The sequence below is a fragment of the Ailuropoda melanoleuca genome, chromosome 4 (genome assembly GCF_002007445.2).
Source record: "Ailuropoda melanoleuca isolate Jingjing chromosome 4, ASM200744v2, whole genome shotgun sequence".
Classification (NCBI taxonomy): domain Eukaryota; kingdom Metazoa; phylum Chordata; class Mammalia; order Carnivora; family Ursidae; genus Ailuropoda; species Ailuropoda melanoleuca.
The window spans coordinates 18,244,738-18,260,881 of NC_048221.1; the positions used below are offsets into that span (position 1 = coordinate 18,244,738).

At 58.9% G+C, this 16,144-nt stretch overlaps 1 protein-coding gene across 5 annotated transcripts in view; it reads left to right on the forward strand.

Annotated features, from left to right (window-relative positions):
* Positions 1–16,144, forward strand: part of RNF123 (ring finger protein 123) — a 30,333-nt gene that overhangs the window by 6,801 nt on the left and 7,388 nt on the right. For 4 of the 5 annotated variants that reach the window (XR_004624709.1, XM_034658332.1, XM_002920539.4 and 1 more), the window contains 24 exons: positions 428–507; positions 626–720; positions 1,139–1,193; positions 1,277–1,362; positions 1,655–1,741; positions 1,978–2,045; positions 2,242–2,367; positions 2,759–2,873; positions 2,951–3,055; positions 3,482–3,607; positions 3,754–3,846; positions 3,918–3,991; positions 4,743–4,860; positions 5,053–5,152; positions 5,365–5,426; positions 5,602–5,673; positions 5,871–5,991; positions 6,525–6,626; positions 7,815–7,921; positions 8,172–8,370; positions 8,712–8,857; positions 9,112–9,195; positions 9,952–10,059; positions 15,187–15,364. Coding sequence is in view for 4 of the 5 variants with exons in the window: in XM_034658332.1 (XP_034514223.1) it covers positions 428–507; positions 626–720; positions 1,139–1,193; positions 1,277–1,362; positions 1,655–1,741; positions 1,978–2,045; positions 2,242–2,367; positions 2,759–2,873; positions 2,951–3,055; positions 3,482–3,607; positions 3,754–3,846; positions 3,918–3,991; positions 4,743–4,860; positions 5,053–5,152; positions 5,365–5,426; positions 5,602–5,673; positions 5,871–5,991; positions 6,525–6,626; positions 7,815–7,921; positions 8,172–8,370; positions 8,712–8,857; positions 9,112–9,195; positions 9,952–10,059; positions 15,187–15,364 (2,507 nt within the window). In the remaining variant the exon portion in view is untranslated. Of the gene's footprint in view, positions 1–427; positions 508–625; positions 721–1,138; positions 1,194–1,276; positions 1,363–1,654; positions 1,742–1,977; positions 2,046–2,241; positions 2,368–2,758; positions 2,874–2,950; positions 3,056–3,481; positions 3,608–3,753; positions 3,847–3,917; positions 3,992–4,742; positions 4,861–5,052; positions 5,153–5,364; positions 5,427–5,601; positions 5,674–5,870; positions 5,992–6,524; positions 6,627–7,814; positions 7,930–8,171; positions 8,371–8,711; positions 8,858–9,111; positions 9,196–9,951; positions 10,060–15,186; positions 15,365–16,144 lie in introns of all 5 variants that reach the window. The other variant, XM_034658333.1, reaches the window with a different exon arrangement.

The window sequence follows — 16,144 nt, forward strand, 5'->3', positions numbered from 1 at the left end:
GGGGGTCAGTACTTCTTGCGGCCTTTCTTCCAGCCAAATCAACGGAGCCCCCTTTGAGGGTGGGCGGGTTATGGGCTGTGCAGAGAGCACACATGCTTTGGAATCATCACAGCCTCTCTGACATAAAGCTCTTGTTCCCTTATTACAGGTGATGGAGTTAAGGCTGAGGGAGGGCTTTTTTTTTTTTTTTTTTTTTCCTTTTTTAAGTCCCGAGGTGTACCACAGTGGACTAGTACTTTTTAGTTTAGTGGCTAATCCAGCCTTCTGGCCCCTGCATGTCAGAATCTAGGACTAGACATAGTGCTTTTAGTGGAGTCTGGGCAGCCACTGTCTGAAGCTCAGAGGAATGGGAGCAGGAGAGGGGTTTAGTGTCACCTGGCTGGTTTCAAGGACTTTTGGGCCCCTCGCAGCCTCTCGCTCTCCTCAGGAAACCCCTGAACTTCCAGAACCTGCCAGAGCATCTGGACCAGCTATTACATGTGGGACGTGAGGATGAGGAGAGTCAGGGTATGTGGCAGTTTCTGGTATGGGACTGGGGGAGCCGGGCTGGGCTCTGGGGGTCCTGGGCGTGCCTTCTGTCAGACCCTGTGCCCTGCCCAACTCCACATCTACCTCTCCCTTTCAGGACAGGTTGAAGGCCGGCTCGGCCCATCCACTGTGGTCCTGGACCACACGGGTGGCTTCGAGGGGCTTCTTCTGGTGGACGATGACCTCCTGGGGGTGAGTGAGGGCAAGGCGAGGGGCCCCAGGTCCAAGCCCCTCCTGATAGCCCCAAGCTCCTCCTGATGGGGCCTTGGTCTCTTTACCTTTTCTTTATGGAGCTGTAGCCATGAACCCCTCCTCATGGGCTCATTGAGTTCTCAGCCCCCAAGCCCTCCTGACACAGCCCTGAAGCCTTCTTGATGGGACTCTGGCCCCAGGCTCTTCCCAACACAGCCATGAGCCCCTCCCATCATGCTCCTGACCTAGAACCCCTCCTGACACAGGCCTAGGTCCTCCCACCCCGTCCAGGCTCAGTGCGGTGTTGGTCAGGACAGGCAGGCACCACCACCAGCTGAGTTGGGGATGGGGCCGTTCCCCCTTGGGGCGGCAGCCTGCGTGCCGGAGCAGAGGCTCACCGTCCCGACCCTTCCCCCAGGTGATCGGACACAGCAACTTCGGTACTATCCGCTCTACCACGTGCGTGTACAAAGGTGAGACCGCGCTCTGCTGCGGCCCGGGTCCGAGGCAGGAGGCAGTCTTGGCTCACCTGCCGGGCCTACGTGGCTTATTCCAGGGAAGTGGCTCTACGAGGTGCTCATCTCCTCCCAGGGGCTCATGCAGATTGGCTGGTGCACCATCAGCTGCCGCTTCAATCAGGAGGTGCGTGCGGGGGGCCGGGGGGGCAGGGCCACCTGCTGCTCCCGCAGGCCATGCCGGGGCTCGGGCAGCCCTCCGGACCGCGTGACGTCTGCTCAGGACCGTGACCCAGACAGCCCTCTGGAGGCGGAAGGCACCCCACCCCGTCCTGGGGCCACCCAGCCCAGGGCACCACTCCTCGTCTCAGAGCATCCTCCCCTCTCTCTAGAGCTCTGTGGGCCCAGGCTGATGGCCGTTGGGCCCTGCCCCTGCTCCTGCCCACCTCCCCTGGGCCTTACGGATGCTTTCTCCTTAGGAGGGGGTTGGAGATACACACAACTCGTACGCCTATGATGGCAACCGGGTGCGCAAATGGAATGTGACCACTACGAATTACGGCAAGGTGAGGGCCGAGAGCCCTGCAGCCCACCTGCCCGTGTCTGTCCTCACAGCTTGGTGGGGTCACTGGGCAACAGGAGAGATTATAGGGCACGGGGTGGGGGGAAAGCGGTGGGCTGGGACTCAGGTCCTCTGTACTTATGGTCGCCTCCCCTGGGCGGCGGTGGGGACACAGCTGCGGGGGCAGAGTGGGCAGGCCGCTGGGCTTTTGTGCGTCTGTAAGGCGTCCTTCCCTGGCAGGCGTGGGCAGCGGGGGACATCGTGAGCTGCCTCATCGACCTAGACGATGGCACCCTGTCCTTCAGCCTGTGAGTCTCCTGCCTTTACCCACAGGCCTGGCCTCGGGGGCCTCCCTCAGCTGTGCTCAGTTTCCCAGTCCCTGTAAGGGGTCCAGGCCGACTTTGGTAGCCTGGGGGTGGATGGCCACAACAGGGCCTGGCTCCCTGGCTCGTTTTGGCTCCCTTGTTCTCAGCACTGGCTCACAGGCCTTTCCTTCTGCTCCAGAAATGGCGTGTCACTGGGCACCGCTTTCGAGAACTTGTCCAGGGGCCTGGGCATGGCCTACTTCCCAGCCATCAGCCTCTCCTTCAAGGAGTCCGTGGCCTTCAACTTTGGCAGTCGTCCCTTGCGATATCCTTTTGGGAAGAAGTCTGTTGACCGCGTGGAAGCTCTCCAAGCAGGGCTGAGGGGCTCCCTGCCCCGGGAGTTCTGTGGGCTGGTGGGTGGTGGGCCATGGCGCTGTGAGGAGAGACGAGGGCACGGCTTAGGTGGGCACCGAGGAGCCCAGTTCTGGCAGCAGCCTTGGAAGGTGGGTACCGTTGTTGCCGGTGTGGAACAGAGAACAGGAAGTGGCAGAAGAAGCTGCGTCCGGCCGAGACCAAGGGAGTGCTCTGCTGCACGCCAGGCACGCTGACTTTCCAGCGCTGCCCCGGAGCCCAGGCCCCTCCTCAGGGGTCTCAGTGGAGAGGGGTGGAGGCGTCTGAGCCACAGACCAGGTGTTGCTGGCTTAACTCTGTGCCACCTACCCAGTGGCCGGCTACCGGCCCCTGCAGGACCCGCCGCGCGCTGACCTGGTGCGGGCACAGAAGTTGCTGGGCTGCTTCCGGGCAGTGCTCAGCGTGGAGCTGGACCCTGTGGTGAGCCGGGGTCTGGGCCGGGCGAGTTGGGGGCCTTCCTTGGCCTCCTGCCCCTCACCGTCCTCTCCCCGACACAGGAAGGCCGGCTGGTGGAGAAGGACAGCTCCGAGTGGCAGTTGCAAGGCCAGCCCACCGTCCTCCTCACGCTGGCCCACATCTTCCATCGCTTCGCACCGCTGCTGGTGAGGGGGTGTCTGAGGGGAGCCGAGGCCGGCTGCGGGGTGCCTGTGCTAGGGGCTGGGAAGCTGAGGTGCGGGACGTTCAGCACCGTCCCCTGGCCGGGGCTCCCTGTGACTGGAGCCCTCGGACCTCAAGGATGTCACAGGGAAGGAGGAGAGGCTTCCAGCTGGGGGCATCAGGGGAGGTCTGAGAAGCTTGAGGGGGAGTGACATCACAGGCTAAGGGAACTGCGTGCGGAAGCGCTGAGGAGCTCCAGGAAGGTCGCCCTTCTTGAGTCTCACTCAGACCCCGGGAGGGCTCATCTCTGTCTCGGGGTCGCTCGGGCGAGCCCAGGAGTCTATCTGTGCTGTGGCCTCGGCCACGTGCCAGGGCAGGGGTGCCCTGAGGGGCAGAGGGCCCCGCCTCACCCGTGCCCGCCCGTGGTGCAGCGCAAGGTGTACCTGGTGGAGGCTGTGCTCGTGAGCTTCCTGCGCGGCGTCGTGGAGGCGGGCACGCCCACCCAGGCTCAGTCCGTGGTGCGGCAGGTCCTCGACCTCCTGTGGCTCTTCATGGAGGTGAGGCTCCTGACTTCCAGCCTCGGGCCAGGGGGTCCGGCTCCAGTGGGGGAGGCGCGGGTAGGGTTTGGGGGAGGACCCACGGACAGCTGTCCCGGCGCCCGGCCTCCACTGGGAAGGCGAGCAGCGCGGCGTCTCTCCCCCAGGACTACGAGGTGCAGGACTGCCTCAAGCAGCTGATGATGTCCCTGCTGCGGCTTTACCGCTTCTCACCCATCGTCCCGGACTTGGGCCTACAGGTGGGAGTTCGTGCCCCTGCCCCGAGTCCCCTGGGCCTTAGCCGCCCACTCTGAGCAGCCCCTCCCCACAGACGCACTATCTGCGGCTCACCATCGCCATCCTGAGGCACGAGAAGTCCCGCAAGTTTCTGCTCAGCAACGTCCTGTATCCTCCCCTTGCCGCCAGGCAGGGCAGATGTGTGGTGTCCTCTGGGGTCGGTAGAGGCCAGGGACGGCAGTGTACCTCTGGCCAGGGGTCCCCAGGGAGGCTTGGGACCAGAGCCACCCAAAGCGTGAGTCCTTATTCCAGGACCCAGCCTTCCCAGCACTTTGCGGAGCAGTGACGGTAAAACAGAGGGCCCCGGCCGGCTGGCCAGCCTGAGCAGGGCTTTCCAGATGGCTGCAGACGTTGGCGCCACATGGAGGTGTGGGGGCGCCACCAGGGCCTGATGTCTGCAGCCAAAGCACTGCTTCTTATCCAAGTCCCACGGCAGGGGGTTCCTACAGGATCTTGTAAGACTCTGTCCTCCCTGCTTCCCAGCAGTGTTGAGGACCGGGTCACCAGAAGGAGGGCCCTGGCGGAGAAGCCTGGGCTGGTAGCTGTCTTCTCTGTCTGGGGAGAGGGAGAGACCACCAGGCGCTCTCTCCAGCCTGTCCCCCAGTCTTGAGTTCCCGTGACAAGCCTTTTTCGTCTGTTTGCTGGCAGTTGGGCTGAGCGGGCTCGACACCCGCGGCTCTTCATCAGGGCTCACAGTCGGGGGAGACAGGCTCATAGCAGCGATGGTACCCCTAAGGATGGGAGAAGCTGGTGGGCACATCAGGAGATAGGCAGGTTTGGGGAGGGCTTCCCAGAGCGAACTCCTGAGGGCGTATGGCGCAGCCTTTGGCAAGCAGAGCTCTGCCTTAACGACCACCAGCTTCGACGTGCTCCGGTCTGCTGTCGTCTTCTACATCAAGAGCCCCTTGCGAGTGGAGGAGGCTGGCCTCCAGGAGCTCATTCCCACCACCTGGTGGCCGCGCCGCTCCAACAGGGAGGTGGGCCCACTGGGCCAGGCGGACGGGGTCACAGTGGGGGCTGGCCCAGGCTGTCCGAGCCACCTGGCACTGAGCACACAAGGCCCCTTCCCGGGCCTGGTCTGTGGGGTGGGGCGGGGGTCTCCTGTCTGAAGCAGGCCCGGTTAAGTCCTGGGTGAGCCTTGCTGTCTTCCGTCCCCCGCCCCTGCCCAGGGCAAAGACAGTAAGGATGTGAAGGAGGAGACCGCCGAGGAGCGGGTGCGGAGGCGTGCCTACGAGCGGGGCTGCCAAAGGCTCAAGAAACGCATCGAAGGTCAGCCCCCTGCCTGGGGCACTGGGTAGGGGGTGGAGGATTTGTGTGTGTATGTACTGGGGGGCCCTCGGTAGTGGCCATGTCTGGATTGGGCTTGTTCAACCCTGGGAGTGGAGCCCCAACCCAGACCTGCCGTCCCCTCCCCTCCCCGGGGGCCTGAGGGCAAGGCCCTGGCCAAGGGGGGCTCAGTGTCGTGTGCCCCCCCCCCACAGTGGTGGAAGAACTACAGGTCCAGATCCTGAAGCTACTGCTGAACAATAAAGATGACAACGGGGTGAGTGACTCCCAGACCCCCGCATGGGTCCTTGGCAGGCACGGGTGCTGGTCCTGGGCCCCTAGGCCTAGGGGGCAGGCACTGGCTCGAGTTCCATGGCAGGGCCCTGGCTAAGGCACAGCACTGAGCTGGTCCACCCTGGCTCCTCACAGCCTCATTTTTCCTTCCCTCAAAGGGTGAAGCTTCTAGGTACATCTTCCTGACCAAGTTTCGGAAATTTCTACAGGAGAATGCCAGTGGCCGGGGGGTAAGTATCCACTAGGCCAGCCACCGTGGACCCCTGGCTGTGTTGCCAGGTCCGCGGCCTTCTGGCACCTCTCAGCCTGCTGCGTCCCTGCCTTGTCTTCCTCCTCCTCTGCTGCCCTGCTCTCCGTGCTCCGCTCAGGGTCCTGGGGCAACCCCGAGGCCTGGCACAAACGCGTGTCCTGTGCCCTGTGTGCGCAGAACATGCCCGTGCTCTGCCCCCCTGAGTACATGGTCTGTTTCTTGCACCGGCTGATCTCTGCCCTGCGCTACTATTGGGATGAATACAAGGCCTCGAACCCTCGTGCCTCCTTCAGTGAGGGTGAGTAGGGCAGGCCTCATTGGAGAGGCTGGGCAGGGCTGCCCCTGAGGTTGGTGTGGAGTGTGGAGCTGGCGGTGGTGGGTGGGGATGGAGCTGCCCCAGGCTTCCTGCCATTGAGTCCTTGCCTCCTGTTGGGTGGCTTTTCCAGAGGGCAGCAGGAGCCCCACACTGGAGGAGGGCCAAACCCACGTTCCCTCTGTCCCCATAAGTTCCTGCCCGCTCCGGGCTCCTCTCCTTGGTCCCAGCCCATCCGGTCCTCTGCAGTCCTTTGTAGAGGACACCATGGGCAGGCTCTCAGGTGCTGGGGGCTGTGTTTGTGTGGGACAGGGTCCTCAGGGTCAGTGGGAGCCATGCCTGCTCTGGACTGTAGGATATCCGCAGGGCTGGTCAGGGCCCTCTCCAAATGTGACCGCAGCCAGAATGTCCCCTTCATCCCAACTCATGCCGTCGCTGGCACTGATCTGAAGTGGTGGAGGGGGGGATCTTCCTGCCTAACTGGCGGCCCTCCTGTCCCCCCCAACCCCTCCTTGCAGAGGCCTACATCCCACCCCAGATCTTCTATAATGGCAAGGTAGACTACTTTGACCTTCAGCGCCTGGGAGGCCTCCTCTCACACCTTCGGAAGACCCTCAAAGGTGCCTGCGGGGCTGTGGGCAGCGGGTAGTGCACAGGACAGGCTAGGCTTGGCAAGGGGTGTCGGGGAGGTGGGGGGGTGGTTGTTAGTGTCTCAGCCAGCTCTGCCGTGAGTGCTGTGATATCCTTTGCCCACCAGAGGGCGCCCGAGTATCTCGACCTGCTCCCGCAGGGAGATGCCAGCCTCAGGTCTTGGGTCCAGCCATCCCTTCCCTCTGAGCAGCCACCACAGGGGATGTCTGGGAGTCCCGTAACGACAATGACATAGGGGCACGTGTGCTGGCAGAGGAGTGACCATGGGATCTCAGTGAGGTCGCGGGTGGGAGGGGAACGTTCATAAGCACTGCCTAAGCAGATTTGGAGACGAGCCGAAGCGGCTGCAAGCACAGAGCATGCAAAGGCAGGGATGGCAGCAGCAGCCCGGCATGCCCAGGGGTAGAAGGCTGTGCGTGTGCCAGAGAGGACACTACCAGGCAGGGAGCGATGGGAAATGAGGCCGAGGGTCGTACGGGTGGAGGGTGAGGGCCCTGTGGGCCACAGAGCAGGTGTGGGCTCATCCCAGGGGTTGGGGCAGCTTTGGAAGGTCTTGAGGCAAGGGAGTGAAGTCCGGGGTCTGCGTGTGAGAATGGGGTGCCTGGGCCAAGTGAGGAGGTAGAGGGAAAGTGGAGGTGAAGGGCAGGAGCGAAGGATAACCCCAGGCTTCCTGTCGGAGGCTGTGGGGGTGGGGTGGCCTCAGGAAGGGGGGCTGCAGGAGGCGGCCGAGGTGACAAGTCCAGTATGTGTGGGGACCACAGCCTGGGCTGGAGGCAGAGGTGCTGCGGTCGGCTGTCGGTGTAGAGGTGGGAGCGGGCGAGCCCGTGGTGAGGCCTGCATGCATGGTGGGACAGGCCTTGGCCTAGACAGCCCTGGACCTTGTGCTCGTCAAGAAGGAAGCAATGGGGCGGAGAAGTGGGGCCCCGGAGAGCATGCAGGTGCCGGAAGCGGAGGCACTGACACAGGTGTGATGGGGAGTGTCTCCTGCTGTCAAGGCCCCGTGAAACAAAGGACCTCGGGGCGCAGCGCGGGCTGGGGCGGAGTAAGCAGAGCGCACAGGCAGAGGTGCAGTGGTGCGAGTCCAGCCTACCCTGGGCCGTTCCACTGTGACCGCTCAGCCTTCCGCTGGCCTGAGAGCCTCCTGCCATTCCTCCCAGATGACCTTGCCTCCAAGGCCAACATCCTGATCGACCCGCTGGAGCTCCAGGCGGCCACCATGGATGACCTGGACGAGGACGAGGAGCCGGCCCCGGCTGCGGCCCAGGTGCCGCGGTAGGGGCAGTCAGGGGGCTTGGTGTCGGGCTGTCCCTTTATCATAAGGGCAGGGGTGTCACGCAGGGCCACCTCCCTCTCTGTGCCGGCAAGGAGCTTCTCACCAAGCAGGTCTCTTGTAGGTGGAGGCACACGCCTTCCTGCCATCTCCCAGCCCCACAAATGCACAAATCCTCGGGGCCCTACATGGGCCCCGGGCCCCGGAGAGCTGAGTGGCGTCTGGCCTCCTGTCTCCTCCACAGCGCCCCACGCAGGCTCTGGCCATGGGGGGCGTGCTGCCCCTGCCTCGGCCCAGCTGGCTCAGTTCTCCAACCCTGGGCCGAGCTAACCGCTTCCTCAGCACAGCGGCTGTGAGCCTGATGACCCCACGGCGGCCTCTGAGCACCTCGGAGAAAGTGAAGGTCCGCACACTGAGCGCCGAACAGAGGACTCGTGAAGACAGTAGGTGCCGGGCAGGGCCAAGCGTGGCATCTCTTATGCACGGTTCCCCACCCGGGGCAGAGCCAGGCTGCACCCCCATTCCCTCCTGGTCCTGTGGCCTGGCAGTAGCTCAAGGACATGGGAAGTGCACTCCGAGGGGAGGAAATCAATGCTGCAGAAATAGGCCTGAGCGGCAGGCCCTTGCCCTTCCCCCACCCCTGCGTTCTCCCTGCAGGGCCCTCCTTGAGCCCAGGGCGGGGGAAGGGGCTCCCTTCTCCTGTGAGGCCCACCCTGGCACCACAGACCTAGGAGCGAGCCGGATGGGCCTGCAGCCCTGACCCTGCCCTTTCCCCGCTTCCTAGTTGAGGGCAGCCACTGGAACGAGGGCCTGCTGCTAGGGCGGCCTCCCGAGGAGCCGGAGCAGCCGCTCACCGAGAACTCCCTGCTGGAAGTCCTGGATGGCGCCGTCATGATGTACAATCTCAGCGTGCACCAGCAGCTGGGCAAGGTGGCCGCGAGCATGTCCTGCACTCCCGCATGTTCCGAAGCCTGCGTGCGCTCGCGTGCGTGCGTGTGTGACCGCACGGGGACGCGTGCCACGGCGAGACTGGCTGCTGCCGGGAGCGTGGGGGCCTGACCGGTTTTGTGGGAGGGGGCTGTGCGCAGCCAAAGACTGGCAGGGTGGGGGGCCAGGCTCAGCACGGAGAAAGCCGAGTGAGGTGCCCAGGGCTCACGCTGGAAACGCGGTGTCCCATGCTCTAGATGGTGGGTGTGTCTGACGATGTCAACGAGTATGCGATGGCTCTGAGGGACACAGAGGACAAGCTCCGCCGGTGCCCCAAGCGGGTAAGGCCTGGACAGGCAGTTGGGTTTGGGGGAGAGAGGGCTGTTAACAGAGAGGGGTGGCTGGCTGGCTCAGGGTTCCTGGGGCAGGCCGCAGGGGAGATCCGGACTGCCCTGTCCTTGCTTCTGGGGGCTGCCCCGGCGGTTTTTCCCGCCGACTATGCCACGTCAGGGAGAGCGGGGCTGCCATGAGAGCACGGTGTGGCCTGAGCCCCATCACCAGCTGCAGCCCGTGCCAAGGCACCCCCGCCCCTGCCCTCTAAGTGCTGACGCACACCCGCTCTCATCAATTATGAATTCGACCCTGAGCGCTTCCTCGGCCACTTGCAGAGTCAGCAGGAAGCGGGACCTGCCTCCCCCACTCCCCCGGAGCCCCTCAGCCAGAGCTCTCTGGGCCTAGGGAGTGGGGCCGAGCAAGCCTGGGCTGGGCTTCTCCGGCAGCCCCTGCCCCCAGCTGAATGCAAAGCCCAGGCTTGGCCAGGGTGAGGGCAGCTCCTGGAGCTCTGGTCCTTGGGGTGTCCTGGCCAGGGGCTCACGGAGCCTCAGCGGCATCTCACTTCCATGTTCTGTGCAGGACCAAGGCCCCGCTCAGGCTTGCCAGGGGGGTGAGAGGCAGAAGACGAATTGAAGAGTAAAATTGGGTCTGCCCACCCCTTTGCCTGCTCTGGGCACCAGTGGGGTCCCTATCCGGCTGCCTGGGGCAGGCAGGGTGGGGGTGGGGCCATGGCCTGATTGTTCTCCTTTTCCCTTGGGTGGCAGAGGAAGGACATCCTTGCAGAGCTGACCAAGAGTCAGAAGGTTTTCTCCGAAAAGCTGGACCACCTGAGCCGCCGTCTTGCCTGGGTCCATGCCACTGTCTACTCCCAGGTGAGTGGGCGTGGCCTTGGCCAGTGGCTGCTGCCGTCCCCAAGCTCACTGCCTAGTCACAGAGCCGGCCAGGTTGCACCGGCCCCTCAGTACTCCCTGCCCTCCTGGGCCTCTGGCACACACCTGCCTCCTCCCTGCTTCTCATCCCCCTCCCCCTGCCCCATGCCACACCCGCTGAACCTCTCCTGCCCCATGAGCTTGAGTAGATGCCGTTGTAGGCACCCCCAGTTCCCCTCCAGCTCACACATCCTCCCTTGGGGGAACAGCCTGTCTCCCCTTCCTCCCTGCCCCTTCCTTCTCTCTGGGGTGAAGGGGTGCTCTCCTGGAGCCCCACTCACCCTCAGTCTGCACCCGCTTCCCTCAGACTCCCCTCCCTCCTTTGAGGCTATAGCCTTGTTTCCTACTTTGTCATTCGCTCGTGCATTGATTCCGTAATACGTGTCCAGAGACTGGAGTATGTCAGCGGCATCCTGACGCTAGGGACACTCAGTCCTGACCCAGAAGGACAAGTGTCTGCCCTCCCAGGGCCGTTGGCTTTGAGCAGTAAACAGAAAGATGGTGCACTCTCCCTGTGACCCTGCCTTGACCCCCAGGCCCCGAACCCTCCAGGCTTGCTAACTCTCCATACTGTCCTGGCATCTCTCGCCAGCTAGTGAGTGCCCGTGTCAGGGCATCTGTCTGCCTTCTTAGGCGTGCCCTTCCCCCCTAACTGGGTGATCAAGGCCCTTGTCCACAACTCTACCCACCATCCCCACTTGCTTCTTCCCACCCTCCTTCCCAACCCGGACCACCTCCACCTGCTACGCCTCCTTTCTTTCTTGCTGCAGAGTGCCTTGCCTCCAGCCCCACGGAGGTGATCATGGTCCGGGAGCTTCCTCTCCTCTCCTGAAGGGGATTTCATGGCTGTCTGCTGGCCTAGGCAGTCTTGCCACCCCTCCCACGGCATCTTCTTAGGAACCTTGCCCTACCATCTCCGTAGCTTCTTTTCCTTTCTTTTAAATTATGATAAATGGGCTCCCTGCTCAGCGGGGAGTCTGCTTCTCCCTCTCCCTCTCCTCCTCCCCCCTGCTTGTGCTCTCTCTCTCTGCATTCTATCTCTTGCGCTCTCAAGTAAATAAAACCTTTAAAAAAATGAATAATGATAAAGTATACATAAAATTTGCTCTCTTAACCATTTTTTTAAGTTGTGGAAAAAGACATAGACTATATTGTTTACCACCTTAATCATTGTAAATGTACCGTTCAGTTATGTTAAGTGTGTTCACGTTGTTGTGCGGCCAGTCTCCAGAACCCTTCATCTTCCCAAACTGAAACTTACCCCCACCTCTGCATTCCCTCCTCACCTTGGTCCCCCGCACCCACCATTCTTTCTGTCTCTATGAATCCGACCGCTCTGGGGACCTCCTGTAAGCGGAATCGTACAGTATCCTGCTTTGTCGCTGGTTTATTTCACTGAGCATAACGTCCTCCCATCTCTCTGTGGCAGGTGTCAGGATTTCCTTCGTTTTAAGGCTGAATTATATTCCATTGTGTGTATATACCCCATTGCCTTTGTCCACTCATCCATCAGTGGACATTTGGTTTGTTTCCACCTTTTGGCTACTCTGAATGGTGCTGCCGTGTTCATGGTGTATACAAAAATCTTTTCAAGATTCTGTTTTCAGTTCTTTGGGGGATGTACCCAGGGACAGAATTGCTGGATTACATGGTAATTCTATTTTTAAATTTTTTGAGGAACTGCCATACGGTGACTGTACCATTTTATATTCCTACCAGCAGGGCACAAGGGTTCCAGTTTCTTCCTATCCTTGCCAACCCTTGTTACACACACTCTGTGTGCGTGCGTGTATGTGTGTGTGTCTATATATGTATGTATATATTTTTTTTATTGTAGTTCATCTAATCAGTGTGAAGTGGTGTCTCATTGTGGTTTTGATTTGCATTTCTCTATTGATTAGTTAATTTGAGCACCTTTTCATGTGTTTATTGGCCATTTGTAGATCTTTGGAGAAATGTCGGTTTAAGCGCATTTGCCTATTTTTAATAGGATTGTTTGCTTTTTGTTGTGGATTAATAGGAATTATTTTTATATATTGGATATTGGCTCCTTATCAGATTGTGATTTACACACATTTTCTCCTACTTTGTGGCTTTTCTTGTCATTCTGTAGATGGTGACTTTGTTGCAGTTTTCATTTGGATGAAGTTCAACTTATCTGTTTTTTCTCTTTTGCCTGTGCTTTGGTTGTCACGGCCCAAAAGTCAGTGTTAAATCGGAGGTCATGAAGTCCTCCCTGCATGTTTTCTTCGAAAAGTTTTGTAGCTTTAGTTTCTAAGTTTGGGTCTTTGATCCATTTTGAGTTGATTTTTGTAAAAGATGTGAGGCAGTGGTCCACCTTCTTTCTTTTGCATGTGGAGATCCAGTTCTCTTAGGACCATTTATTGAAATGACTGTCCTTTCTCCGTTGAATAGTCTTGGCATCCTTGTCAAAAACCCTTGGCTCGTATGTGTGAGGGTTTGTTTCTGAACTCTCCATACTATTCCATTGGTCGTAAGTCATTTTTTATGCCAGTACCACATTGTCTTGATTATTGTAGCTTTGCAGTAAGTTTTGAAATCGGAAGTAGGAGATCTCCAACTTTGTTTTATTTCAAGATTGTTTTGGCTATTTGGGTCCCTTGAGGCTCCATATGAATTTTAGGGTAGATTTTTCTATTTCTGCAAAAAAAAAGCCATTGGGATTTTGATAGGAATTGCATTAAATCTCTAGTTTGCTTTGGATGATATTGTTATCTTAACAATATTAAGTCCTCTAGGGGTGCCTGAGTGGGTCAGTCGTTAAGCGTCTGCCTTCAGCTCAGGGCGTGATCCGAGTCCTGGGATCCTCTGCTGGGAGTCTGCTTCTTCCTCTCCCACCCCCCTGCCTATGTTCCCTCTCTCACTGGCTGTCTCTCTGTCAAATAAATAAATAAAATCTTTAAAAAACAACAACAACAACAACAAAAAAACACCAATATTAAGTCTTCCAGTCCATGAACATGGGATGTCTTTTCGTTCATTTTTAAAAATTTTTTCAGCAACATGTTAGTTTTCAGTGTACAAGTCTTTCACCTTCTTGGTTAGATTTATATCTTGATTTTATTCTTTTTGATGCTAATGTAAGTGACTTATTTTCTTGATTTCCTTTTTGGATTGTTCATTGCTACTGTGTAGAAACACAACTGACGGGGCATCTGGCTAGTGGCAGTTGGTTAAGCATCGAACTCTTGGTTTTGGCTCAGGTTGTGATCTCAGGGTTGTGAGATTGAGCCTCCTAGTCAGTCTCCATGCCGGGCATGGAGCCTACTTAAGATTCTCTCTCCCCTGTGCACGTTCTTTCTCAAATTAATAAATCTTAAAAAAAAGAAAAAAAAACCACAACTGACTTTTGTGTATTGATTTCATACCCTGAATTCGTTTATTCTAGTGGGTTTTGTGTGTGTGTGTATGGGTGTGGATTCTTGAGAGTTTTCTACATATAAGATCATGTCATCTGTGAAAAGAGAGAATTTGTACTCCTTCCTTTCTAATCTGGATGCCTTTTATTTCTTTTTGTTGCTTAATTGCTCTGGCCAGGACTTCCAGTACTGTGTTGAGTAGAAGTAGCCAAAGTGGGCATCCTTGTCTTGTTCCTAATCGGAGAGAAAACACTTTTAGTTTTTCACTATTGAGTGTGATGTTCATTGTGGGCTTTTCATAATATAGCCCTTATTATGTTGAACTGCTTGCTTTCTTCTCCATCTTCAGGCTCACACTCCTGCCGCCTCATTCACTTTCTCCCATTAGTAAAGAGAAAAACCTGTGATGCCTTTCCCTGACTCTGCATCTGCTTACAGCAACCACTCCCTCCTTCCTTCTGTGTGTCGTAGCTTCCTCATTTTCCCTTTACTCTTGGCCCAGCACAGGTTCCTCCACTTCTCTGAAATAGACTTGCTCAGCCCCCTGCCCCTTGCAGAAGCATCCCCACCCCCATTACAGTGGTCCTTTGTGTGCATTGGTGCCGTCCCCTCCTCAGACTTGGTCTTCTCTGGCCTTCTGTGGCATTAGGCTCCCAGCAGGCCTCCTGGCTCAGGCCCACCCGCTGCCCCCTGCTTATATCTTCTCCTTGGGTCCTTAGGTTGAGGGCATATCAGAGCTGAGGTCAAGTCCAGATGCTCCAGCTCCAAGCCATGTGGGTGCTCTGGGTTTGGGCTGGGGCCTGGCTGGTGACCCCTCCAGGGCACAGACCATGTGGGGAACAGGGCCTTTGGCAGGTTGTTTGCTTTCTATGGTCTCTGTTCCACCAGTAGTCACTCTGCCTCCTACCTTCCCACCACCTCTTTGGGGGCATTTTTAGGCACCTCATGCTGCCATATCCCCTCTGCCTTGGACCGGGCCTGGGCTCCTCCAGTACGGCCGGCCTCTATGAAGGTTCCATCACCCCCAGAAATGTGGGCCCCATGCTTGGTGCAACCAGTCTCTTGCCCTGACAGCCCATCGGTGTGTCCCCATTCCTGGCCATCCAGTCCCTTGTCTGCTGTCTTGGGCCTAGATGAGGCTGTGCTTTTTCCCTGCCCTGTCCCCACTTGCCCCTGTGGATCCTTTTGCACGGGGCAGCGTCCCAACCCAGACTTCTGGTCACGTGGCACCTTCTCACTTAAAACCTGTACCTACCTTTCTTTCTTTTCTTTCTTTTCTTTATTTATTTAGAGGCAGGGGGAGAGAGGCAGGGGGAGGGGCAGAGGGAGAGGGAGAGAGGGAATCCTAAGCAGACCACACCCAGCCCAGAGCACGACTTGGGGCTTGATCTCAAGACCCTGAGATCATTACCTGAGCTGAAAGCAAGAGTTGGACGCATAACTGAGAACCACCCAGGCGCCCCTAAAACCTGTACCATTAAAACCTGCAAGCCAGAATTCTGGTCTCGGCTGGGTGTTGCCCTCTCCGGGCTCAGGGCGCACCCTGTTGCCTGCCAAGCACGTGACTGCCCTGCCTGAGCCGCTGCTCCCTCTTGGGAACACTGAGGCGTTTCCTGGGCCCCGGACCGGGCCATGCCCGCTGTGGCCCTTTCCACAAACAGCCTAGCAGCACCCCTTATGCCTCCTGCAGGAGAAGATGCTCGACCTATACTGGCTGCTGCGCGTCTGCCTGCGGACCATTGAGCACGGCGACCGCACGGGCTCACTCTTTGCCTTCATGCCCGAGTTCTACCTGAGCGTGGCCATCAACAGCTACAGCGCCCTCAAGAATTACTTTGGCCCTGTGCACAGCATGGAGGAGCTCCCAGGTGACCTGGCTGTTCAGGCCCGGAGGGGGCCGCAAAGGGGGCCTCTGGTGGGAGCCCCGGCAGCCCCGTGCTGAGCCCTTCTAGCCCAGCAGCACACATCTGGAGGGAGGAGGGGGCAACTCCTGTTCTCCCCAGTCCGGTAGTAGACAAGCATTTGCAAGAGCCCCACCCGGTGGAGAGCCCTGCCCCGTACCCTAGCCTCAGAGCCACCAGCTCCTCCCTGGTGTGGGGAAGGAAAGAGAACAAATGGAGTGCCGGGGTGGGGGCCCCTTGGGCTTTCACTTCCTTCTTGGCGCCGCTGTGGTCTGGGAGCCATCTGGCCTCACCGGGCGCCCTGGCACTGGCTTGGGATGTGGCCGGTGTTTGCAGATCACAGCAGAGGGCTGGAGGCCATGTGAAGGAGCCCGGGCTTCTCGCAGACCATGTCAGGCTGGGCTTGGTGCTTTATGTCTGGATCAGGCTGTGGGCTGTCAGGCCCCCGGCCTGTCCCCTGCCCCACCCCAGGCCTAGGTACAGGTCTTGTCCTCAGAGGCCGAGCTGTGGGTGCCCAAGGGGCTTTGACTGCTGAGCCATCAAGTGTGTGCTGAGCTGGGCTTGAGCCTAGTCTTGCAGGACCGTCCTCCCCCCACAGTGAGTCTGTGCGACAGCCTCTCAGCGGATGCCATGCCCAAAGGCCCTAGACGACAGCTTGGGCCCAGACTGGCTCTCGGAGTCCGCCACCCAAGCCCACTCACCCTGCCAGGGGATGTGCCTGCCCCTGGAGCCCCCACTGCCGGCCAA